Source organism: Lithobates pipiens, unplaced genomic scaffold (assembly GCF_037356315.1).
Source record: "Lithobates pipiens isolate NorthernLeopardFrog02 unplaced genomic scaffold, aLitPip1_a1.2 Scaffold_22, whole genome shotgun sequence".
In the NCBI taxonomy this organism is placed as follows: domain Eukaryota; kingdom Metazoa; phylum Chordata; class Amphibia; order Anura; family Ranidae; genus Lithobates; species Lithobates pipiens.
In genome coordinates this window covers 197,449,995-197,475,231 of record NW_027507784.1, presented here as the reverse complement: position 1 = coordinate 197,475,231, position 25,237 = coordinate 197,449,995, and the positions used below count along the sequence as shown (strand labels likewise).

At 46.3% G+C, this 25,237-nt stretch overlaps 1 protein-coding gene across 2 annotated transcripts in view; it reads left to right on the top strand.

The window, feature by feature from the left end:
* The window catches only part of GTF3C1 (general transcription factor IIIC subunit 1), a 377,991-nt gene that overhangs the window by 313,275 nt on the left and 39,479 nt on the right, over positions 1 to 25,237 (top strand). The window contains exon 34 of one of the 2 annotated variants that reach the window (XM_077448810.1): positions 7,215 to 7,554. The exons of the other annotated variant lie outside the window; for it this stretch is intronic. Within the exon in view, the coding sequence (XP_077304936.1) occupies positions 7,215 to 7,554 (340 nt within the window). The remainder of the gene's footprint in view (positions 1 to 7,214; positions 7,555 to 25,237) is intronic. 2 annotated transcript variants of the gene reach the window in all.

Here is a 25,237-nt window from a genome sequence, read left to right as displayed (position 1 = left end):
GTGTCTCCATCCATCCATCCATCCCTGTGTGTGTGTGTCTCCATCCATCCATCCCTGTGTGTGTGTGTCTCCATCCATCCATCCCTGTGTGTGTGTGTCTCCATCCATCCATCCCTGTGTGTGTGTGTCTCCATCCATCCATCCATCCCTGTGTGTGTGTGTATCCATCCATCCCTGTGTGTGTGTGTGTGTGTGTGTCCAGCCTACCTGTGTCCCGAGCCTGTGTCCCGTGCCTTGCCTCCTTGCCTCTGTCCCGTGCCGTGCCTTGCCTCCGTGTCGTGCCTTGCCTCCGTCCCGTGCCGTGCCTTGCCTTGCCTCCGTCCCCGCTCTTCGTCGGCGCCTCGGCGGACATTCTACCATTCAAACGCCGCGCCTCCGCCTTCGCCTGTGATAGGCAGAACACTGAATTTCCCAGCAGCCTGTGTTCCGCCTATCACGGACATCGTCTCATCCTCGTCCGTAGTACGAGGATGAGACGATGTCCGTGATAGGCGGAACACAGGCTGCTGGGAAATTCAGTGTTCCGCCTATCACAGGCGGAGGCGGAGGCGCGGCGTTTGAATGGTAGAATGTCCGCTGTCTGTCTGCTCGACACGCTGATCGAGCAGGCAGACAGCGATGACTCGAGTATAAGCCGAGGGGGGCACTTTCAGCCTCAAAAAAGAGGCTGAAAATCTCGGCTTATACTCGAGTATATACGGTATATGACTACAGTGTATTACAGTAATTGCAATATTTTAGGAGGTAAAAACAGTTATCTATACACTCATCAGCCACAATATTGTGTACATATGTTATAGTGGAAGGGATGATCTCTAAAGATGTAAATCGGTTTGCTGCTAGTGGTGGAAAGCTTACATCAGCCATTCTGGTCACCAGCCTATTGAAGTGTGCTGGCCTCACTTGAAATTGTGAAGAAGCATATATTTTGTCACACAGGCCTATGCTACATTATTATTATACAGTCCCTGACAAAAGTCTTGTTGCTTCTCTATTTTGTAGAAACTCCTGCTATTAACCGGACATTTAATTAATCAATTGGTGTTAGAAATAGCTCATATGAAAAGCTAAAGCCCTCCAAAATTATGTTTAACCCTTTCATGACTAAGCCTATTTTTGGAATTTGGTGTTTACAAGTTAAAATCCATATTTTTTGCTAGAAAATTACTTGGAACCCCCAAACATTATATATATTTTTTTAGCAGAGGCTCTAGAGAATAAAACGGCGATTGTTGCAATATTTTATGTCACACGGTATTTGCGCAGTGGTGTTTTAAACGCAACTTTTTGGGAAAAGGGACACTTTCATGAATAAAAAAAAAACAAAACAGTAAAATTAGCCCAATTTTTTTGCGAAATCTGAAAGATAATGTTACGCCGAGTAAATAGATACCAAACATGTCACACTTTATAATTGCGCGCACTTGTAGATTGACGACAAAGTACGGTACCTAAAAATCTCAATAGGCGACGCTTTAAAAAAAATTTACGGTTACCAGGTTAGCGTTACAGAGGAGGTCTACTGCTAGAATTGACAAAGAGAGGAAATTGTTTGGGACTTTAAATGAGGTGATAGGGGCCGTTCACATCCCCTCCTCCATCCCGATTTAATGTTTAAAAAAAGGGAAAAAAGCAGGCGGGACTTTGTATGAGGCACACGGGAGCAGAAGCATAACATTTGGTAAAAAGCAGGTTTTTAATGAATACAAATGATCATATATTTACATGTTATTGCACAGTTATAAATTAATGTTTTCTAATTCATCAAGGTTTACACATTCCAACATGGACTTAATTGTAAACATGCGAAGAACTGAGTATTCAATAAGCACAGATTATGTATAAATACATGACATGTTAGAGGCATCATTTAGAGAAGAACCATAGAAAAAAGGAACGTTTATGCTTTGTTGACAATTGTATACACAAAACGGCAGTTGAAAGCTCTACGCGTTTCGTGACCTTATAGCCACTCGTCAGGAGCAACACCGTTGTGGTAGCCTAAGAATAAAATAAAATGAAATGAAATAAAAATAGAATAAGCAGCCATTTTTTGGAAAAAAATAAAATAATGAAAAAAAAAAAAAAATATTTTATTGTAGATAAATAAATGAGAAATTTAAAGTAAAAAAAAAAAAAATAAAAAAAAAAAGCAAATGTACAGACATGGAGAACCCCCCACAGATGCACATTCAACCCACAGACTTACAAATATATCTGCGCAGAGGCGGCAAAGTGCACCGAGAGTCGGGCCGACCCAAAAACTGCCTAGGACCGGGGCTGAGGGAGCACGCCAAGGGCGACAACCAAAACGCACAAACCACCCCCATAGCAGGTTGGGATAAGGGATATAGCAAAAGACGAGTGTGGGAAGTGGGGTGGCCCTCATAGGGGAACCTATAAAAAATAAGCAAGTAAATAAGTGTATGTTGAAGTATGTGTGATACTGTACTGCTAGAATTATTGCTCTCGCTCTGACGATCGCGGCGATACCTCACATGTGTGATTTGAACACCGTTTACATACGCGGGCGTGACTTCCGTATGCGTTTTCTTTGCTTCGCGAGCTCGCGGGGACGGTGGGCGCTTTGAAATTTTTTTTTTTATTTTTTTATTTTTTTTTAAATGACTAAATTGTTTAAAAAAAAAAAAAAAAAATGTGATCACTTTTATTGCTGTCACAAGGAATGTAAACATCCCTTGTGACAGTAATAGGTAGTGACAGGTACTCTTTATGGAGGGATCGGGGGTCTAAAAGACCCCCCACCCCTCCTTTACACTTCAATGTATTCAGATCGCCGAAAACGGCGATTCTGAATACCGGATATTTTTTTAAAACCGGCGCCATTGGCAGCCGAGTAAACGGGAAGTGACGTCATGACGTCGCTTCCGTGTTTACGATGAGGAGACTGGAACGAAGCCGATTACGGCTTCGTTCCAGTTCCTCCCCAGCAGCCAGAGCCGACGGATCTCTAATCGGTGCTCCCGATCGAGCGGGAGCACCGGTAACAGCGGCGAGAGGCGGCGGGAGGGGGGGACGTCCCCTCCCGCTCCTCCGGCATAACAGCCCAGCGGCTTTTAGCCGCATCGGTTGTTATGCCTGGATAGCCAATCGCCTGCTGTAAAAAACGGTACCGGGATGATGCCTGCAGGTGCGGGCATCATCCCGGTATAACCCCCGGAAGCCGAGTACGCAGATGTGCGTACGCTCGGCGGGAAAGGGTTAATGCACTGAAATAAATTAGTTTCACTGAAAAAAGATTTATCATTTAATCAAGACAAACAGGTCAAATTTTGGCAAGACAAAAGTTTTGTCGCCTATACAGAAATTGAACAACTTTACTGAAAATCCAAAAATATGTCAGCAAATTAAGTAGTGGTGCTGTGAGATCCAAATCTAATATCTTGTATGACTTCCATGACGTTGAAGGACAGCATCCATGCGGTTTGGCAAGGATTCATACAATTTATTGTTGAAGTCATCAGGAATAGCAAAGAAAACAAAAGAAAACAGTCTTGCATGCCTCCCAGAGTTCATCAATATTCTTTGGTTTCGTCTTCCATGCTTCATCTTTCATCCTACATCATATATGCTCAATGATGTTCATGTCTGGTGACTGGGCTGGCCAATCCTGGAGCATCTTGATCTTCTTTGCCTTAAGGAACTTTGATGTGGAGATGGAAGTATGCGATGGAGCACCATCCTGCCGCAAAATTTGGCCTTTTTTATGGTTGGGAATATAAGGGGTAGCTAAAATTTCTTGGTATTTTGGACTATTGATGTTGCTTTCCTCTCTGCAGATCCCTCGCACACCCCCATACTGGATGTAACCCCAGACCATGATTTTGCCTCCACCAAACTTCACTGTTTTCTGGGTAAATATCGGCTCCATGCGGGTTCCAGTAGGTCTCCTGCAATATTTGCGGCGACTGTGGTGTAATTCAACACAAGATTCATCTGAAAAATCCACCTTCTGCCACTTTTCCAGAGTCCATCCTTTTAGCAGGCTGTGGCCCTTGGCAAATGCCACACGGTTTTTCAATTGTCTTTTTTGTTTAGTGCTGGCTTATGGGCACTGATTCGACCATGGAGGCCATTTCGAGACAGAATCTGACAAACTGTTCTGGTTGATACAGGGACTTCAGGTGACCAGGTCTCCAGGTCTCGTGGAGCTCTGCTGCAGTGGAAAATGGGCTGGCCTTGGATTTTTGAGCCAACAAACGGTCCTCTCAAGCAGTTGTGTTGCGAGGTTGGCCTGACCTGGCCTTGTCCAAAATGTCTCCAGTCTCTTCAAATGTTTTTTCTATCCTCTGAACTTGACCTGGCCTTGTCCAAAACGTCTCCAGTCTCTTCAAATGTTTTTTTTATCCTCTGAACTTGACGCTGAGACACATTGAAGGTGTCTGCCACATCAGCAGTGGATCTGGTCTAAAGCCTCTTAATGATCAACACTTTTGTCTCCGGGTGAATCTTAGGCATGTTTGCAGAGGTCTAGTTGCAGTTGATAAGGTCTAGTGTACTGGTGTTCTTTTTATATGCACCTGAGACCTAATTGATCCATTATTAGTCACAGGTGAAGCTCATATAACAAGGCGACAACACTTATGTCTTATCAGCTGACCCAGGGAGGACGTGTAGATTGAGAATAGTAGAGGTCCAAGGACAGAACCTTGGGGGACCCCAATGGAAAGGGGAGTTGGAGAAGAGGAAGTGGAGTTGTAAGTGACACTGAAGGTGCGATGAGATGAGTAAGATTCAATCCAACAGAGTGCAGCCATGGAGACCAAGCAAATTGAGTTGTTTTTTGAGGGAGGGGGTGTTCAACTGTATCAAAGGCAGCAGAAAGGTCCAAGAGTAAGAGTATGGAATAATGACCGTTGGTTTTGATGAAATGGAATACACTTCACTTAAATTTATTATTTGTTTTTGATTGGGTTTATGCTTAAATTTGTAGAGATGAAGAATATTAAATAGTATATAAATGAGGAAGCTGAGCTATGACTGCACTGCTGAAACTGAAGATGCTTGGCATAAAAACCCTATTTAAGTAAATGGAGATGCAGTGTGCAGATACAGCCAGCTGTGAAAAGATTTTCACTGGCAGGCTGTTGCAGCTCTGCATTGGAAGAAAGGCAGTCATGGGGTGATACAATTGGCAATATGTGGCCACGCTAGTATTTGGGCACAGGTATGGATATGCAGGACAGGTAGTTGTGACAATATGTGCTAATATGACAATTATGACAGTATATATATGTGAGTTAACGTACTAACACATTGCCAATTGGGAAAATACATGAGCAACAAATTGGAAATTGTGACACTGGCATTTGTGATAATATATAATCAGTGAATGGGCAATTTTGACAGGTGGACTACAAACTAACAATATTACCATTAATGATGAACAACAAAGGACAATGGTAGTGATAACTAAGTATCAAACAGGCAATGGTGTTTCCTTGCAGTTTCTTCTCTTCAAGCACCTGCACAGGTCATATAGTAAGGCTGTCCATACATTATACAAATCACTTGTGGAATTTTCCTTTAGATTTACCAAAACCATATAGTATGAGGTTAAACCTAAACACTTTCAATTTGCCTGCAGTCAGGCAGACCCTTGCACTACATAGTTGAAGGCATTTCTAAAGGAAATTTAATAAGAAAATTATATAATGTATGGCCAGTTTAAGATGGAAAGTACAGCTTGTTTCTCCACCATGACCTGTGCCCCAGTGCAAGATTTTTTTTCAGTGATTGCAGCACTGAGAAGGGTGGAATAGTGTCATGTTGGAAAAAAAAGACCAAGTTCAACAAATAGAAAACCATCATAAATAAAATCATATTGCTATTGAGAGGAAGGGGGAAAAAATATAACACGTTCCAATAGGGGGAAACAAATCATTCCTGGTTCCCTAAAGCAACTGGATATTAAACTTTAATATTCAAACTATTATAAATGTTAATATCCAGTTACATTCTGTGCATTTTAGGAATCCATCCAGCTTCTTCTTTTTTTTTTTTTTTTTTTAATAATTGGGATAGCGCACATCATTCGCTCATATCTAATATGGTCACTGACATACTGTAGAATTAACTACAGACCCCTATTATCACACTGTACTGTCACAATGCTTTAGGTACCAAATAATTGGAATGCACAGTCCAACCAGCACAGCTCCACAAAACTACACATATGTTTTTATTGGAATCTTTCTCGTCTTTGCAGAAATATGTATCCCAACAAACTTCAGGAATGTGTTATTTGCCTTTATAGAACTGCAAATCCTAGTACACTGTGCATTAGTTTCTCCTATCTATATATTTTTTTGTTTTGTTTTTTACAACTGAAATTCCACATTTGCATTTCTCTTGTCTCTGTAGAAGGTGCTGTGTGTCCGGGGAAAGCTATTGTCATAGGGACATTACACATGTTGCCGCTGTAGCATTTAAAATAACCGTTTTCTGTGAGAGAATTTCATTCTCTTTATCTGCTTGCTCTAAAGACCTTTTTTCTTAGCACTTATGGCTATCATACTTGCACACTGCCTTAATATGTTCACTGACCTGAGTGATGCATGGCATGTAAATTTTCCTTTTTACTGGTCTGCATACTATTCAGAAAGTATCAAAATGATTAGATCAGTGTAACAACCAGGTTACAAGATTTTTCAAGAGGAGATAGCCCTGTATGTTTTTTTCCATTGCAGGTTTAGTATAACCGCTCTTCTACCAACATACATCTATAAATGGCTTGGTATACAAGGGGTTAAAGCAAAGTTATTTAGGTGGCTCTAGAGCTGAGAGGTATCATTGCCATTGATTATAGTGACAAAATTTCCAGATAACTCTAAAATGATAAACTATAATGGCTTTTAAAGTGTCACCTTTTTTGGGTGCCATGTTTTTTTGTAATTTCAGGGGTGCATGCAATTTTAAGGCTTGACATGTTTGGTATCTAAATACTCTATGCAACCCCATCTTTTTTATTCTGTAAAAAATGGGTATACTATTGTGCTAGTTTGCACTAAAATCCATTTAAGATTACTTTTTCCTGTAAATATGAATTTGATAAAATTCTGTGCAAATATCACAAGCTTTTGTATTCTATTATTCTAATATCAGAGAGAGAAAAAATGACGCACAAAAACTATTAAAAGTGCCTTGTTTGTGCATTGAAGGATGGCCCTTTTTAATACTGCATTTTCTTGCAGGACCTTGTAGAGCACAGGCAACTACTGCAAGTTGGAGGAGGCTCTGTCAGGCTGGTAGCAAGAACTCATGCTAATCCCTGGCTTTTGAATGCAAATTGTGTAATAGAACCAACTTCTCAGGACATAACACTTCCTAATAAAGACACTGATAGCCCTAAGTTTGATCAACAAGTCTCCGCAGACCAAACTGAGAATGACTCGAGCATCTATGAACCCCCAAGAAAGAAAGCTCACTTAGAACTCAAGAATACAGAAAGCCTAACTGATGCAGAAAATCCAGCATTTCCTGTAGTTCAAAGCAATGCTGGAAGTATACAGATGCTTTTGACAACGTATACAGGTAAGGACACAACCACCTTTATTTCTCATCTATTGTGCCAAGAATCAAAATAATGTTAAACCTTCAGAATATACAGCCACATAAAGGAGAATTGGACATTGGCAAACAAAAAAAAAACTGTATGCCAGCCCACAGTATAAGCCTTCCTGCAGCAGTATGCTTTTTGCTAGTGTTTTAGGAGGATGGATGTCTTTTTTTCTTTAGCTCTGCTGTTTTAAAGGCTAAAGTGTAAGTTCTCTTTCGTTCATTGACAGACACAGCATCTTCATCTTGACCTTAGGGTTATATCACCCCATTAGGAGAGGACTAGGCAGAAAGTGTTAAAAATGGCAACACTTGCACTGTACCACCCAGGGTGTGGTCCTACTGGCTATAACCCCTCACACTGCATCCAGTAGCTCAGTTTTTTTCTGCCTGTAGAAGGACCTGGCTCCCGGTGGGTCCACCGGTCTTGGGAATTTTTTTATTTTTTCTGCATTTTTGATTCCTGTGATCTACATTCAACAGCCGGGCTGGGTGACAGGCTAGATAATATAGATCCTGGTAGTCTCCCCAGCCTGGCTATCGAGCATGAGCAGGCCCTAGCTACGTGCTGGGTTGGCCACGACATGCCCCGTCTGATCCAGGGGCGGCCGGTGAGCTATATGCTCCGGGGCACACATATGACCGGGCTACTGCTGTCTGTGTTACAGTGTGCCATGGCAGATAGCCACCACGTACTGCTCAGGTGTTTGGTCTGTCTGTGGAATGCGTCCACCAGTCCCTGCAGGAGAGGGGTAAGTATGGTTCCACCTGTCTTGGCAGGATGGAACAGCTGGGCATTCCCTGGGAGGTTGACTAGGGGGTTTCTCATGCTCCCTTTCTTCTCTCCCTGACCCTTCCCTCCTCCTCATGCTATGGGCCGCTGTGTGACTGGACATATGGGGAGCAGAGCACGTACCTGGCCAGGGGTCCTCTGGGGGGGGGGGGGGCCTGGGTCCTGGCAGGGGGCTATGCTGGGTGTTGGGGGTCTGCTCGTCCTCTTCCCTGTTTCTGTGCCACGGTGGGGTGTTTGTGCTGTGTTTGACATGTGGGGAGGCCGATGCGCACTCCGCAGCCGTTTTCCTGGGTCCGTGGCCATTTTTTTTTGTAGCCACGGACAGTTTTTTGTCTTCTGCCATTTTCTGGAAGTTCGGCGGCCAGTTTCTCGGCGCATTCAGATGTTCGTGCTGAGACGGCCAGCGGCTATTTTCTAGTAGCCTCAGGTAGTTTTTCCTCTAGTGCTGGGTGCTTGTTTCCTTCTAGAACAGCGTGCTTTTCACACACACCTCGTGGATGACACGGGGGAGAGCGCACAGCAGCAGCACAGCGCAGTACCTGGGTCAGGGCCACTCAGTATGTGGCAGCTAGGAGGGTGGACATTTTGTGTGACTTGCCTTAGGTCCCTAAGAGGTGACAGGCGAATGTTGGTCAGCATGGCATCGGAAGCTGGCGCTTCTTCCCCAGATGTCCCTGTTATTGCAACTGGTTCCCCTGCACCTGCGGTGCCTATGGACCCTCTGCCGGCAGCCCTTGAGACCTTTCTTAAAAGAAAATATGTTGCGCTAATGTGCATGTGTGCAAAAATCATGGAAATTCTTCAATACCCACATTAAATAACGAAGTTAAATACATACATTTAAATACATCAAATTATGCGCAAACTAAAAACTCAAAATGACAAAGTGAATAGTCCAATGTATGCACTCAGTGAATAGTCCTAATTTGGATCACAAAGGAGTGTAAACACTGAAGGAAGCTGATATGTGTTGAAATCAACCAAGCAACAATCAAAAAATTGTGAAAAAAAAGAGTCTGTTTGAAGAGTGACAAATTCCACGTAGTCAAGTACAACACTATGCGGTGTCCGAGAAGAAGCAATATTTTTTGTCAACACCATCACCTATAAGAATGAGGCTTACCGGAATTCACATACTTGGGAAGGCGTATGCCTCACAAGTTTTTATAAGCTTTATGGTGAAATGTGGCAGGACTCTGTTCCGCGAACAGTCTCCAATGCTTCACTCAATATGGCATTTACACACTCAGAGGATGGGCAGCAGGTTGATAAAGGGAAGGAGGATGATCATCAAAACTCCATGTATTCATGCGTGATAAACCATGATGGAAAAAACGCGCATGGTGCAAATCCAGTTAAGATATTTTTAATCATACAAATATAGATTAAAAGCACTCGTGTGAAGTAGAAAGCAGGCTTTTTCAAATGTATTGCAAGAGAATAGCGTGATGTGGTTAATAGGGTTCAACCGACTCGTTTCATCCTCTACGACGTCATCTGGGGTATGGACCACCAAGAACAACCTCACGCTTAAATAGAAAACGTGACCCCAAACTGAATTGTGGAGTTTAACCGGAAATTGACGCCACTTCCGGTTTGTCGGAGGTGCTTCCAGTTTATAAAAATTAATCCATTCAATTGTTTGTAAACATAATACTGGAAATATATTGAAAAATATATAGGTAATTGGTCCCGATTGTGTATGTATTTTAAACTCGGGCATCTGCGATAAACGCCGAAGCGGTGGAACGCAAGCCGAGCGTTGCGACGTCACTTCCGCCCATTCATCGCATTGGCATGGGGAAAACCAAGCCTCGCTATAGAATAGGAGCGGCGTTGCGTGCCGAGCACGTAGCGGTGCCAGGACAACGCCTACGTCACATCATTCGGAATTGCATAATCGCAACTGCGAGTCATACACTGCTGACACAGCATAGAGACCTGGAAGCCATCATTGTAATGATTCATCTACGGGGACATATTAAATATGTTTTACATGCTAAAGAAAAAAATATATTTGTATACATCGAACATGTCAGATATGCATTAGCCAGGATGGGGTTAGCTATGTATATAAAAATGTGACATAAATCGCTTGAAGGTTTGCCCCCACCCGACTCACGGGTGGGGGGTCACCTTTGGGAGTTTGAAGCCCGGTGGACCTCCCTGCTTTCCGACCAGTGGGTCTGCGAACTGGTTTCCTCAGGGTACAAGATAGTTTTTCTTGTCCGCCACACGGATTTTTCGGCTCGTCGGGAAGCCCTGTTCGGGGCAGTACAGGACCTGCTGTTGCGCGGGGTGATAGTACCTGTATCGATGCCAGCAAGGTTTCAGGGATTCTACTCAAACCTGTTTGTAGTTCCAAAGAAGGGAAGGGGCCCGTCCGGTCCTGGGCCTCAAGGCCCTCAACCGCTTTGTGAAGGTGCAGAGGTTCAGGATGGAATCAGTTTGCTCAGCGGTCACTGCACTCCATTAGTGGGATTTTCTGGCATCCCTGGACATCAAGGACGCAAACTTGCATGTCACCATATACATCAAGCATCAGAGGTTTCTGCAATTTGCAGTCAGGGATGAGCACTACCAATTTGTAGCTCTCCCTTTTGGCCTGGCGTCGGCATCAAGGGCCTTCACCAAGGTGCTAGCCCCAATTTTGGCTTTGCTAAGGCATCGGAATCGTGGTTTACCTGGATGACCTCCTTCTGAGAGCAGCTCCCGCCTCAGAATTAAGGGAGGATGTGGCAATCACTATGCAAACTCTTTGAGAGTTTGGTTGGTTACTGAACCTACAGAAGTCGGTGTTGGTGCAGACTCAGCGCCTGGATTACCTGGGCCTGCTTCTGGACTACTCAGAGGCGAGAGTCTTTCTGCCTTTGGACAAGCTGCAGACCCTTCAAGCTGCGGTGAAATTGTTGGTGTCCTGCAGGTGGTCGTCGCTGCGTTTTTGCATGCGAGTCCTGGGTCTCATGGTAGCCACTTTTGCGGTGGTACCGTATGTTCCATTCCACACTCGAGTCTTGCAAAAGGAGATCCTGTCCAAATGAGTCAAATCTGTTGTCCCTAGATTGTCAAATTCGGGTGAGACATCTAGTCAGGGATTCCCTGCTCTGGTGGCTGAGGTCGCCGGCCCTTCAGTCCGGGAAGTCGTTCCTTGCGTTTCATTGGACGGTGATCACAACGGATGCCAGCCTGACCGGTTGGGGAGGGGAGTTTGGGGTGTACTGTCAACCCAGGGTTGCTGGACCCAAGAAGAATCCTGCCTGCCGATCAACGTGCTGGAACTTCGGGCAATCGGACGGCGCCTCTCCACATGGTCAGAGGCTGCAGGGCCGTCAGGTCAGTATCCAGTCAGGATCCTGTTGGACAACACCACAGCAGTAGTGTATGTCAACAATCAAGGAGGAACAAGGAGCTCGGCTGCAGCACTGGAGGTCACTCACATCCTGCGGTGGGCAGAGCGGCGCGTGCCGGCTCTGTCGGCCATGTACATTCTGGGTGTAGAAAACTGGCAAGCGGACTACCTAAGTCGTCAGATGCTGGACCAAGGGTAATGGTCGCTACATCCAGATGTATTTCGACTTCTTTGCCTAAGGTGGAGCACGCCAGATTTGGATCTCCTGGCTTCTTGACTCAATCGGAAGGTACAGAGATTTGTGGCCAGGTCAAGGGGTCTCTGGGCGGATGCGGCAGACGTGTTGGTGGCTCCATGGGGGCATTATCGGCTGATTTTATTCTTTTCCCTCCATTCAAACTTCTACCATGTCGGCTTCACAGAGTGGAGGCAGAGAGGATTCCGGTAATTCTGATTGATTGTTCCAGATTGGCTTTGGCGTCCGTGGTACACCGACATAGTACAAAAGGGTGCTGATGTTCCTTGGTGACTGCCGATGGGGGAGGACCTTCTGACACACGGTCCAATACTAAATCCTGCTTTACCGTCACTGGCTTTAACGGCATGGCTGTTAAAAGCCAGGTGCCCAGGGACCGAGGTCTGTCTGATTCGGTAATATCCACTATGCTTAGGGTACGGAAGTCATCTTCTTAGAAGATTTATCATCGTACATGGAAGGCCTACATCTCCATGTGTGAGGAGATGGGGTGGCACATACTCGATTTCTAGGATCCTGCTGTTTTTGCAGCAAGGATCAGAAACTTGCCTTAAGCACCATCAAGGGGCAGATATCAGCTTTGGCTGTCTTTTTTTTCAGGGACCCTTGGCGACTCATTTATTGGTGAGTAAGTTTGTTCAGGGGGTTCGACATGTGGCCCCTCCAGTTTGACCACCGTTGCCTCCATGGGATTTGAATCTGGTGCTCTCTGTGCTTCAGAAACCACCATTTGAAAACCGGGAGATCCCCTTATTGACACTCTCTCAGAAAGTAGTCTTTTTAGTGGCTATTACATCTGCCAGGAGGAGTCTACATTCTACCAGGGCAATTGGTGCCTCTTGGGCTTTCCGACATCCAGCGTCTGTTTCCCAGGTGTGTAAGGCGGCGACCTGGTTGTCCATTCACACTTTCACAAAATTTTGCAAGGCTGATGTGAGCGCATATTCGGATGCTTTCTTTGACCCCAAGGTTTTGCAGGCAGCTGTTTAAGGTTGCAACTGCTCCATTGAGGAGCTCTGGTTGTTATGGGTAGAGTTATATTCTTGCTGTTCCCACCCCTCGTTTCTTTGACACTGCTTGGGGACGTCCCTAAGGTAAAGATGAAGATGCTGTGTCCATCAATAAATGTACTCGCCGTAAAATCCTTTTCTCTGAAGTTCATTGATGGACACCGCACCCACCCCTCCTGTTTGTTTGTACTGCTTTTGACAAACTGAGCTGCTGGATGCAGTGTGAGGGGTTATAGCCAGGTGGACCACCCCCTGGGCGGTACTGTGCAAGTGTTGCTATTTTTAACACTTTCTGCCTAGTCCTCTCCTAAAGGGGCAATATAATCCTAAGGTCAAGATGAGGTTGCTGTGTGCGTCAATGAACTTCAGAGAAAAGGATTTTACAGTGAGTACAAAAATCCTATTTTTACTAGCAATCTTCTTTGTCACTTTTCTTTTCAAGACATTTCTCTACACCACTGCTTGGGGTTTCCCCCTGATTTGCAGATATCCAGCATGGCCATCCTCAGCAGCCAGGTTCTAGATGGCCGTACTGCAACCAGATCCCACTGGACTGGATGTTGTGGGACTACCCTGGAAGTGGCATTTGGGCAATGGGTTCTATGTAGCATGCTTTCCTGACAGTTTTGTCTACTAATTTTGCTGCAGTGTGCTTTCCAGGTCCAGAGCTGCTGGCCTCGCCTCTGTGTTTGTCCCATCTCTGAACTCACACTTTGTGAGTAGGCTGGTCAGACTGAGCATCAGGAGCTCACTAATTTTTATTAGTTGCTGAGTGCCATTATTGCTTCATTTCCCACCAGATTTACCATGAAAGTGGGTAATGCTGTGGGTCTAAGCACTGAAGTAATCTCTCTGCTGTACCTGTTGCTAAGAGCCGTGTGGGACTTGTGATCCATTCCTCTTCACTCGCATACAGTGACTTTGGTCACCCCCTGACCCTAACCTGCTACCAGCTGTCTGGGTTTCATGAGTGCTTGCCTTTTACCCTGAGCCTGTACGTTACTTAACCAAATTGCAGCTGCAGCAGGTCTGATGGTACAGTGGTTCTCAACCCTGTCCTCAAGTACCCCCAACAGGCCATGTTTTGGGAATTTCTCTTAGATAAGATAGCTGTCCAAATTACCAAGCCATTGACTCCGATTTAAAGCACCTGTGCAAGATAAAAGAAAATCTGCAAACATGGCCATTGGGGGAATTTGAGGACAGGGTTGAGAACTGCTGTGATAATAGACATGGTAGAGTGCGGGTGGGCCATCTATACTGGGAGCTTAAAAGACTTGAGGGCTGTTTGCAGTACACCTATGCCTACTCCTCAGAACTGCCGGGTGTGGCTGGGTTCTCTGCCCTTTAAATTGAGGTATTTACCATGGTCATGCATGACTTAATTACCTAAATTACCCAGTTGCTTGCTGAATCTGTTTGCAGAAGCCATAAGCATGCTCCCACATCCTTTCCAGCAGGTTTTCCATCTGATTTACCAACTGCCTTAACAGTTTCTGAAACCACAGTTTCAGAGACTGTGATTCTGAGTTATTTAAATCCTTGACCGATAAGCTTACTACTGAGGATTCACAGTCTACTGCTATTACTTCCAAGTTGAAAGAGACCGTTTCAGTTCTTATGCAGTATGTATTATTCTGAAGCTAGAGGATCAGCCTGTTGCTTATGCTATACCAGTGCCGTTTCCAGTTTTGGGTCATTATAGGGGCCCCTAAGGATGAAAATGTTTGTTCCCCCTAAGCACTTTCTGGCCTTGTAACCTTTTTAGTGAGGATTATTTTCAGCAGTGGTCTATTCCTACTGCGTATACAGCCATGTCTTTCCTTAACAAGCCAACTACTTTACCAGTGGGGGATGTACCACCTGTCTTCAAGAACCCAACCAATATTGTTCTCGCTGATGGTTCAAGCACCAAATTCTGTCTGGGGCTTTAATTTGTCAAAACCTGACTGGTAAAAATCACTTTAAAATGATCTAACCACCACTACTGTTGACCCTGTGGTCATTAATTGTGCAGAGCAAATGGCTATAGCTTTACATTTTCAACATTATGGTATATGGAGAGCTGCCCATCTTATTTCTTGGTCTCGCAGGTGCCTCCTGTCCCTGCATATACTTGGGGAACTTTGGCTACAGTACTGGACTACAGAACTCTCTTATAAAACATTTGGTCCACACAGCTTTCAATGGAGGGATGTAGCCTTTTTGGTCCAGCTCTTGATAATATCAAGGATGCTACTGTTGACTAGAGCACCCATCTTTCCCAGAGGAAAAAACCTAGGGAGCAGACTGCAAAACCAGCTCCCTCTTTGCCCTGGAGAAGTCCCTTTAGTTTTGCTGTGCTTTCAACTTGTGTGACTTGAGTGTCAAGGCCCTCCAAGCGTGGCTCTCCATCCACCTGCAATGTTTGGTATTCAACGTTTTGACAAAGCCTGCAACAAGCCTTCCTCTGCATAAAGGTGTGTCCAGTGGCGTTGCTACAGGGGGTGCAAGGGGTGCGGACCACACCTGGGTGACATGGCACAGGCTTCTGCAGAGACACAAGGGCAGCACACTGCTCTTGCCAGTGACAGAGGCAGCACCTCTGACAGCACCTCACAAGGACCAGAGGTCAGTAGGGAGACCCATGAGAGGCAGTGTGCCTGGACAGGATGCCCAGGAAACAGCTGGGGGGGTAAAGAGTCAGAGGAAGGTAGGGGGAGTCTCAGCCCTATCCCACCCCCCTCTCTCCCACCCCCCTATCACCCCTCTCTCTCACCCCCCTCTCTCTCACCCCCCTCTCTCTTCCCCCCCCTCTCTCTTCCCCCCCCCCTCTCTCTTCCCCCCCTCTCTCTCCCCCCTCTCTCTCTCTCCCCCCTCTCTCTCTCTCCCCCCTCTCTCTCTCTCCCCCCTCTCTCTCTCTCTCTCTCCCCCCTCTCTCTCTCTCTCCCCCTCTCTCTCTCTCTCTCTCCCCCCTCTCTTTCCCCCTCTCTCGCCCCCCTCTCTCTCTCGCCCCCCTCTCTCTCTCTCGCCCCCCTCTCTCTCTCTCTCTCGCCCCCCCCTCTCTCTCTCTCGCCCCACTCTCTCTCTCTCTCGCCCCCCTCTCTCTCTCTCTCGCCCCCCTCTCTCTCTCTCTCGCCCCCCCCTCTCTCTCTCTCTCGCCCCCCCCCCCTCTCTCTCTCGCCCCCCTCTCTCTCTCTCTCGCCCCCCTCTCTCTCTCTCTCGCCCCCCCCTCTCTCTCTCTCTCGCCCCCCCCCCCTCTCTCTCTCGCCCCCCCCCCCTCTCTCTCTCTCGCCCCCTCTCTCTCTCTCTCGCCCCCTCTCTCTCTCTCTCTCGCCCCCCCCTCTCTCTCTCTCTCGCCCCCCCCCTCTCTCTCTCTCTCGCCCCTCTCTCTCTCTCTCTCTCTCTCTCGCCCCCCCTCTCTCTCTCTCGCCCCCCTCTCTCTCTCTCTCTCTCTCTCTCTCGCCCCCCTCTCTCTCTCTCTCTCTCTCGCCCCCCTCTCTCTCTCTCTCTCGCCCCCCTCTCTCTCTCTCGCCCCCCTCTCTCTCTCGCCCCCCTCTCTCTCTCGCCCCCCTCTCTCTCGCCCCCTCTCTCTCTCTCTCTCTCTCTCTCTCTCTCTCTCTCTCTTCTGTCGCCCCCCTCTCTCTCTTTCTGTCGCCCCCCTCTCTCTCTCTTTCTGTCGCCCCCCTCTCTCTCTCTTTCTGTCGCCCCCCTCTCTCTCTTTCTGTCGCCCCCCTCTCTCTCTCTTTCTGTCGCCCCCCTCTCTCTCTCTTTCTGTCGCCCCCCTCTCTCTCTCTCTCGCCCCCCTCTCTCTCTCTCTCTCGCCCCCCTCTCTCTCTCTCTCGCCCCCCTCTCTCTCTCTCTCTGTCGCCCCCCTCTCTCTCTCTCTCTGTCGCCCCCCTCTCTCTCTCTTTCTGTCGCCCCCCTCCCTCTCTCTCTCTCGCCCCCCTCTCTCTCTCTCTCGCCCCCCTCTCTCTCTCTCTCTCTCTGTCGCCCCCCCCCTCTCTCTCTCTCTCTCTCTCTCTCGCCCCCTCCTCTCGCACCCCCTCCTCTCGCACCCCCTCTCTCTCGCACCCCCCCCCCTCTGTCTCACCTCCCTCTTACAGTTAGGGGAAAAACACTGCGCTACAATTTAGTATATGTGGAAAAAGGCCACAACAGCCAGAAAACAGCAGCCAACACCAAAAACAAACAAAGTTCAACAAACAAAATAATAAAAACAGTGTAGCGCTTCAATGATAAATGTGGTCAGCATAGATTATAAAAATAAAGACAAAGATCATATAAATATGAATGCCTAAAGGAAAGTCCAACATTGGCCGCACATTCCACTATGTAGCAGACATGAGGGTAACCGAACCGTCACAGAAGAGGGAAGTTGGACTAGACGAGTGTATTCATATATATCTGCTTGACTGTAAACATCAGGAAAAAGTGGATAAAATACTTCTTACCGACTCAGTTGGACTCATACAGTCATATGACAGTTGAGTCTAGAAGGCTTTAGGTCACAGTCTGGGACCAAGGAGTACAAAGAGGGAGGTCTGTTGAGCTGATGGATGAGCTCCAAACGATTGTAGGCCCTATGATGGATCCTTTCAAATGGAACTTCAGGTTGTTAGTAGTCAAGCTCAAACGTGGCCCGTTGTACTGATGCTCCAATCTCACCGGAATGGGGAGGGAGATGTTGTAGAGGTTTAAGCCGGAGAAACGGGAAAAAGGAAAAAAGAAAAAAGGCTCCACATGGTGTAGGTCAGACGGTATAAAAAATGTTGGTTTATTGAAGTCAAAAAAATAATTAATGACTTAGTGATCACATGAAAAGTCTAAAATAGAAATTAAAAGCAATGTAGGGTGCCAACAGCTCGCCCAACGCGTTTTGACATATGTGTCTTCTACAGGGGCATGTTAGCCTTCTAGACTCAACTGTCATATGACTGTATGAGTCCAACTGAGTCGGTAAGAAGTATTTTATCCACTTTATCCTGATGTTTACAGTCAAGCAGATATATATGAATACACTCGTCTAGTCCAACTCACCTCCCTCTTACCCTACTTTCTCCACTTCCACCATCTCACTCCTCCTATTCCTATCTCTCCTCCCTCTCCCCCTCCCGTCTCTATGCCTCCACCCCCTCTTTGGGCAAGTACGATCACTGGGCCACACTGCCCCCCCCCCCCTTTTTTTGTACAAGCTTTATTTAAGGTGTACAAAATGTTCATTTCCTTCCCCACAATGTTGGGCAGCATGCTGTCATGTTTCAGGTTCGCAGAAGGAAAAGGGAATTCTTTCAGTATATTTTCTATGTTTTCTCAGTGTATAAAAAAGTTGTGGGGGGGTTGGCAATGCTGTTGGGGGGTGGTGCACTTTCGGATTCTCTGCCTATAGGCTTCTGAGATTTAAATCTGGCCCTGGAGAGAGAGGGGGGGGGGGGGGGGCAAAGAAAAAGGGAGAGAGAGAAAAAGAGCAAGAAAGATGGATAGAGAGAGCGAGAAAAAGGGTATGAGGAAATGGGTGTTTCCTCACTTTTCAGAGTGGGGGACAGAGGACCTTTTACAGATGCTTGGACAGTTTTCATTCCAGATGGTTGGGTACAGTAAGTGGAGTTCCAGGGCTACAGACTTGAGTTTCGAGTTTTGTTCCCTTCCTCGCCTCATTTTCTCTTAAAGCCTTTCTGTGTCTTCGCACAGACTAACAGATCACCATTGGGCCATCTTGGGCCTTATATTTGTAAACTCCTTATTAGCAAGGAGATACAATGCTTAATCTGCATATATCTGAACATTTCTGTGTGGGGTGCTTGGAATTTATCTCTGATCTCAGCCCAGCTGTATAAACAATCCCCTTGGGAAAAAAAAAAGTATAAATATGTGAAGTTACAAAATCTCACCCAACTGAAGACCCCAGGTGACTTCAGGTGGTATAATAGTGAGCTGTTCAAAATGGCAATTTTAGTAAATGTGATGAAATAAGTTTACTATAGTTTTTTGGTATTGCCCTAATAGTGAGGTTATGTTGGCTTAAGGGGTTCATCGATTTTTGAGCCAGGGAAAGATTTGGATAGTCAGAGGTGAGGGGGACATTTTTGAGGGTTAACAAATATAAGTGGGAGTTAAGCGTGTGATTTGAAAATGTTAAATTGGAAACCCCAAGTCCCCTTGGCATTTATGTATGCGTATTGTGTGTTTAGTAAGTTAAATGGAATGATATGATTCTGGAACGAATTATGCCGCGTACACACGAGCGGACTTTTCAACATCCAAAGTCCGAAGGACCGAGTCCATCAGACTATCCGATCGTGTGTGGGCTGCAACGGACTTTTGATTCACCAAAGTCTGACGGACTTTAGAATATGGAACATGCTTCAAATTTTCCCGAAGGAACTCCGCCGGACCCGGTCCCCTTCGAAAACTCCGCTCGTGTGTATGCTACTCCGACGGACTAAAACCGACGCTAGGGCAGCTATTGGCTACTGGCTATGAACTTCCTTATTCGAGTCGGGTCGTACGTCATCACGTTCGAATCCGTCGGAGTTTAGTGTGATTGTGTGTGGCCAAGTCCGTTCGGCCGAAAAGTCTGTCAGAACTCCGTCGGAATTCCAGCAGAACTCCGACGGAACTCCTTTGGAAGTCTGTCGGACTTAAGTCCGCTCGTGTGTACGGGGCATTATGGATAAATTGGGGGATAGGTAGGGGACAAAATAGGTATAGCTTTGGTAGTATGTTCCTATCCTGATCATGATTCTTCCATGTTCAGGAGTTGGAAATTGAACCTCACCTAACCACAGCAGATCCTAAAACTCTGCTAAAAGCCTATTGAAGTACATTGACCAGCAGGCTTTTATGGAGTTGAGTTTAGAAGCTTATGCCATTTTTTTGCCAAAGCTCCTAAACTCAAGTATACATGAAGCCTTAGCCATGTTTGTATCAGCTTTTTTGGTTTATTTCTTGAGAGGGGTAATATGTAATTAGCCCAACATAGAGCCTGGTTTATTAGCTTGCATGTACAAATGTCTTCTTACCAAACATAAGGCCTCACACTGCACACTGGATGTTTTTACAGCTGCTGTTTTTGGCTTCAGATGCAGTCAATAAACTCCCCAGTATGTTATCCTATGTGTCCATTCACACATAGGCTGTTATCAACAGTTTTTGGCCAGGGGTGTTTTCTAGCTGGGAAAAAACAAGAACTAGTGGGTTTTGAGAGGAGTTTTTCAGCTGTAAAAACGCTCTAACTGAAAAAAGCTGAAAGCCCAAAAATGCTGAAAACGTACTCTACAGCTTTCTACGGCTAACGTTACTGGCTTTTTTTTTTTTATAACGTCCAGTGTGCATGAGGCCTTATTGTTTTTCTGCTCTGTCATTGAGAAGCAAGATTATTTTACTTTAACAGCATCTGCTATACTGGTGTGTGAAGCGCTATAGACGGGCGACTTTTGAATTCTGCTTCAAGGTGATCTACGCTGAGAGTTGGGGAAAGGATATTTTACCCTTCTCTTTCTAATTAACCACTTGCTTACCGGGCACTTAAACCCCCCTCCTGCCCAGACCAATTTTCAGAGCTGATGCACTTTGAATGACAATTGCACGGGCATACAACACTGTACCCAAATTAAATTTTTGTCATTTTTTTCCCACAAATAGAGCTTTCTTTTGGTGGTATTTAATTACAGCTGGGAGTTTTATTTTTTACTAAACAAACAAAAAAAGATGCAAAATAAAAAAAATAAAAAAAATCATGTTTAATAGTTTGTTATAAAATTTTGCAAACAGGTAATTTTTCTCCTTCAAGTGCACTGATGAGGCGGCACTGGTGGGCACTGATAGGCTGCACTGGTGGGCACTGATAGGCATAGTTAAGGCGGCACTAATAGGCACAGATAAAGTGGCACTAATAGGCACAGATAAAGTGGCACCGATAGGCACAGATAAAGTGGCACCGATAGGCACAGATAAAGTGGCACCGATAGGCACAGATAAAGTGGCACCGATAGGCACAGATAAAGTGGCACCGATAGGCACAGATAAGGCAGTACTGATGGGCACAGATAAGGCGGCACTGATGGGCAAAGATGGACACAGATAAGGTGGCACGGATGGGTGGCACTAATAGGTACCACTGATAGATGGGACTGATGGGCACTGATAGGTGGCACTGATAGGTGGCACTGCTGGGCACTGATGGGCACTGGTAGATGACACTGATGGGCACGGATATGTGGCACTGGGGTTCAGCACCGTTGAGGCAGATTGTGGGCACTGATGGGTGGCGCACTGTGGGCACTGATGGGTGGCGCACTGTGGGCACTGATGGGTGGCGCACTGTGGGCACTGCTGGGTGGCGCACTGTGGGCACTGATGGGTGGCGCACTATGGGCACTGCTGGGTGGCACTATGGGCACTGCTGGGTGGCACTTTTTTATTACAGAGGTGGCACTGGCAGGGGGCAGGTGGGCACTGGTAAGCTGGCCGTGATCGGGACTGATGTCCCGATCATGGCCGCCGGTGATCGGCTCTTTTTTTTTTCTCCTCCCGCTGACAGGAAAAATAGCCGATTACCGGCTCCGTTGTATCACATGATCAGCTGTCATTGGCTGACAGCTGATCACGTGGTAAGGGGTCGGGATCGACCCCTTGCTCGGATTCGTGATCAAGCGAGTCTCATAGACTCGCCGATCACAGAGCGCGCCGCGCGCGCCCCTCAGGGAGTGCGCAGGCCGCTCGTGCACGGGACGACGTCAATAGACGTAGTCCCGGCAAAGGAGGTCCGCGCTGTAGCCGTCATTTGGCTATAGCGCGGGTCTCTACTGGTTAAACACTGCTAATTAAATGAGTGATTCTCCAAGGGTGGCCTTATGTACCTCCCATAGTATTAATGAATTGGATGCTCTTGAGGAAAGGAGTAAGGATAGAAAGCTGTGATAGATTGAAAAAGACAAGTTTTTGCGTACAACAGCAAGTAGCGGTAAGGCTTGTAGGCATTACCAGGGTTGAAAGATACCATTGCCAGCTGGGGGTGTGGGCTTTTATCAGAAAGTTAGAGAGGAGGAAGGAGGCACCAAAGCTGTTCACTGTTCTGAAACCCAAGAGGGCATTTTCCCCATCTAGGATCTTAAGGCATTAAATATTCAGGTCCAAAATTCCTGATGGAATTCACCATGTCTGTTATTTTTTTTTGGACATCAAAACATGCTTATTTACATGCGCCTATCTCTCCAGCTGTCCAGCAGTTTGTGCATGGCCCATTCCTTTGGATTGTCCTCTGCACCTTGGTTTTCCACTGAGGGGCTGGCCTCAGAATTTTCACTGGTACCAGGGCCGGATTAACATAGGGGCTATTGGCGCTGCAGCTCCAGGCCCCTTTCTCAAGATAGGCCCATTTGCCCAAAAAAAAAGGTTGACTTCGAGGATTGTAGCTCGGCGATCAGGAGTCCGAGACCCCAAATTTGGGGGGTAGGTAGCTAAAGACCCACCCCAGCACTGGTTAAATATGGGGCTGCTATCATCTATGGTTCCGGAGATACAGGGCTCCTTGCGCAGCCTGTCAGAAGCTACATACAGTGCGGCCAGTTTAAATACAAGCTGGCAAACTCTGCACCAGACTGAGAGGATGAACTCACAGTGCTTATAATTATTTGTATATTACTTATGATAATTAACCCTTTGCCACCCAGGCCCATTCTGAGACTTCTCTCCTACATGTAAAAGTCATCATTTTTTTATGCTAAAAAATTACTCAGAACTCTCAAGCATTATATATTGTTTTAGCAGACACCCTATGGAATAAAATGGTGGTCTTTGCAACTTTTTATGTTACATGATATTTGCGCAGCAATTTTTCAAACTTTTTTTTTTGGAAAGAAACTTTTTCATTCATAAAAAAACCACTAAAGTTAGCGCGATTTTTTGTTGTGTACTAAGCGATGCTTTACATTTTTTTACAGGTTACATGTTTAGAATTACAGAGGAGGTCTAGTGCTAGAATTATTGATCTCGCTCTACCGATCGTGGCGTATGTAACCTGTGTGTATCTGGCTCTGATACTAACCAGTGCCTACCCAGGGACTGACTAGTATCTCTCCCCAGCCTGTCCCCACACACCATCTCACCTGCTGACCTGTGAATGGAGCAATCACTCCCGCAGTGTTATTGTGTTCTGCCAGTGAATACAATGATCAGTGTTGCTAACTATAGCTGGCAGCACTGATTGTTTTGGGGAAAACCTGACAGGCTGGTTTTACTCAAGTCGGTTAATAGGTTGACTTGCATAAAACCAACTAGCCCATACATAGATCGACTATGGCTGGTCTCTGCTTAATTTGTGTAATTTCAATCCATGTATGGCCCGCTTAACCACTACGCAGTCCCTAAACATCCTTCCACAAACCTTTACATTTTTCTTTCCCAGATTACTTCATCCGCCTCTCTTATACATAGTGCCCACTGCCATACTCTCCACACTTCTCTCCTATACATAGTGCCTACTGTCATACTCTCCACCAGAAGTCAAGTCTTGGGGAAAAAAGTGTGGGAACTCCCACCCAAGATCCACTCCCCTACCAAAAAAAAAAAAAATACGCTTCAAAAGTGGTATTTTTCATCCAATGTTCGTATTGTGTGTATGAAGCTTAACTGTCAGTACATAAAAAAAAATCCCCAATAAACATAAATACGGTAATTCTCTGAATAATCGGCATTCATTCAATTGTGCTTCCATGCAAATGTGAACATCATGTTCTGATCTTTATTGGGGAATGTTATTTTGTATATAGAGTGTTTATGTGGCGAGTTAACACTTTTCATTGAACAGAGTTTGGATAACACAGGGTTAAATGGAAAGGTCATAAATTAACTGCACATTATCTGGACAGAATGCGTAAGAGATGTATGTCAGCTTGGGGGGGCTGCAAACTCTGCAGGGCTCCAACACACACTCGCTGCTATTCCAACCCTTCACATATTTCCACATAAACTTCCCTTCTGGCATTAAAGAGGAAGTAAACCCTTCCAAACAACTTGGACCTACAGGTAAGCCTAGATTAAGGCTTACCTGTAGGTCCAAGCAATATCTCCTAAACCTATATGGTTTAGGAGATATTTGCCCGAAAATGGGCACCGCTGTCTACGGCGCATGCGCCGTAGACAGCGGCGCGCAGGCGCACTAAATGCGGCAAATCCATGAATGGATTTGCCTAATTTGTCGACTCCCGTGCGCATGCGCGGGAGTGACGTCATCGCGGCTTCACCGAGTGGCAGCGGCGGAGCTGCGAGACGCGACTCCCGTGCGCATGCGCGGGAGTGACGTCATCGCGGCTTCGCCGCTGTGATTCGTCGGAGCTGCGAGACGCCACCAGCAACATGGATGCGGCGGACTACAGGGATCAGCGGCGACTTCGCTGGCTCCTGTGTCAGGTAAGTGACACATAATGAGCTACTATGCGATGCATAGTAGTCCATTATGCTTTACCTTTGCAGGGAAAAAAAGAGGAAGTAAACCCATCAGGGTTTACTTCCTCTTTAAACTTTGCCAGGTATTGTGCTCAGCTTACCACCCCAAACTGATGTTCCTTCCTCAGCTCACCTCTCTCCCTGCATGTCCTGTGAGCAGAATAGCTGTGCTCCTCCCCTGGGTTCTCTCATCATATGGCACTGAAGATAAAGGAGGGGAGGATTCAGTGGGACACACAGAGCAAGTATGCAGGAGACTGGGGGGGGGGGGGGCTGGCGGGGAGGAGCGCATTACGAGAGGTCTGACTAAATACAATCTCTAGCTGTGGTTGACAGGTAGATCGAAGAGGAAGCTGTCATGGGGCCCCCTACTGGCAATACCTGAATGGTCAGTCCACCCCTGGTGTGCGGCACTTACTATTGCGAGCTGTGCCGGTGGCTGCTGGTGTAGCATCTGCCACACAGCTCGCATACTTCAAAGTCTTGCAGGACGCGGCTGCTAATGGGAACTGAGTTCCTGTTGTGGAAAAAGTACAGGAACTCCGTTCCCATGCGTTCCACAGGACTTGAGCCCTACTCTCCACACTTCTCTCCTGTACATACTGCTCACTTTCATACCCTCCACACTTCTCTCCTATACCTAACGCCCGCTGTCATATCCTACACACTCCTCTCCTGTACATAGTGCCCGCTGTCATACACTTCTCTCCTGTACATAGTGCCCACTGTCATACCCTCCACACTTCTCTCCTATACATAGTGCCCATTGTAATACCCTCCACACTCCTCTCCTGTACATACTACTCACTGTCATACCCTCCACA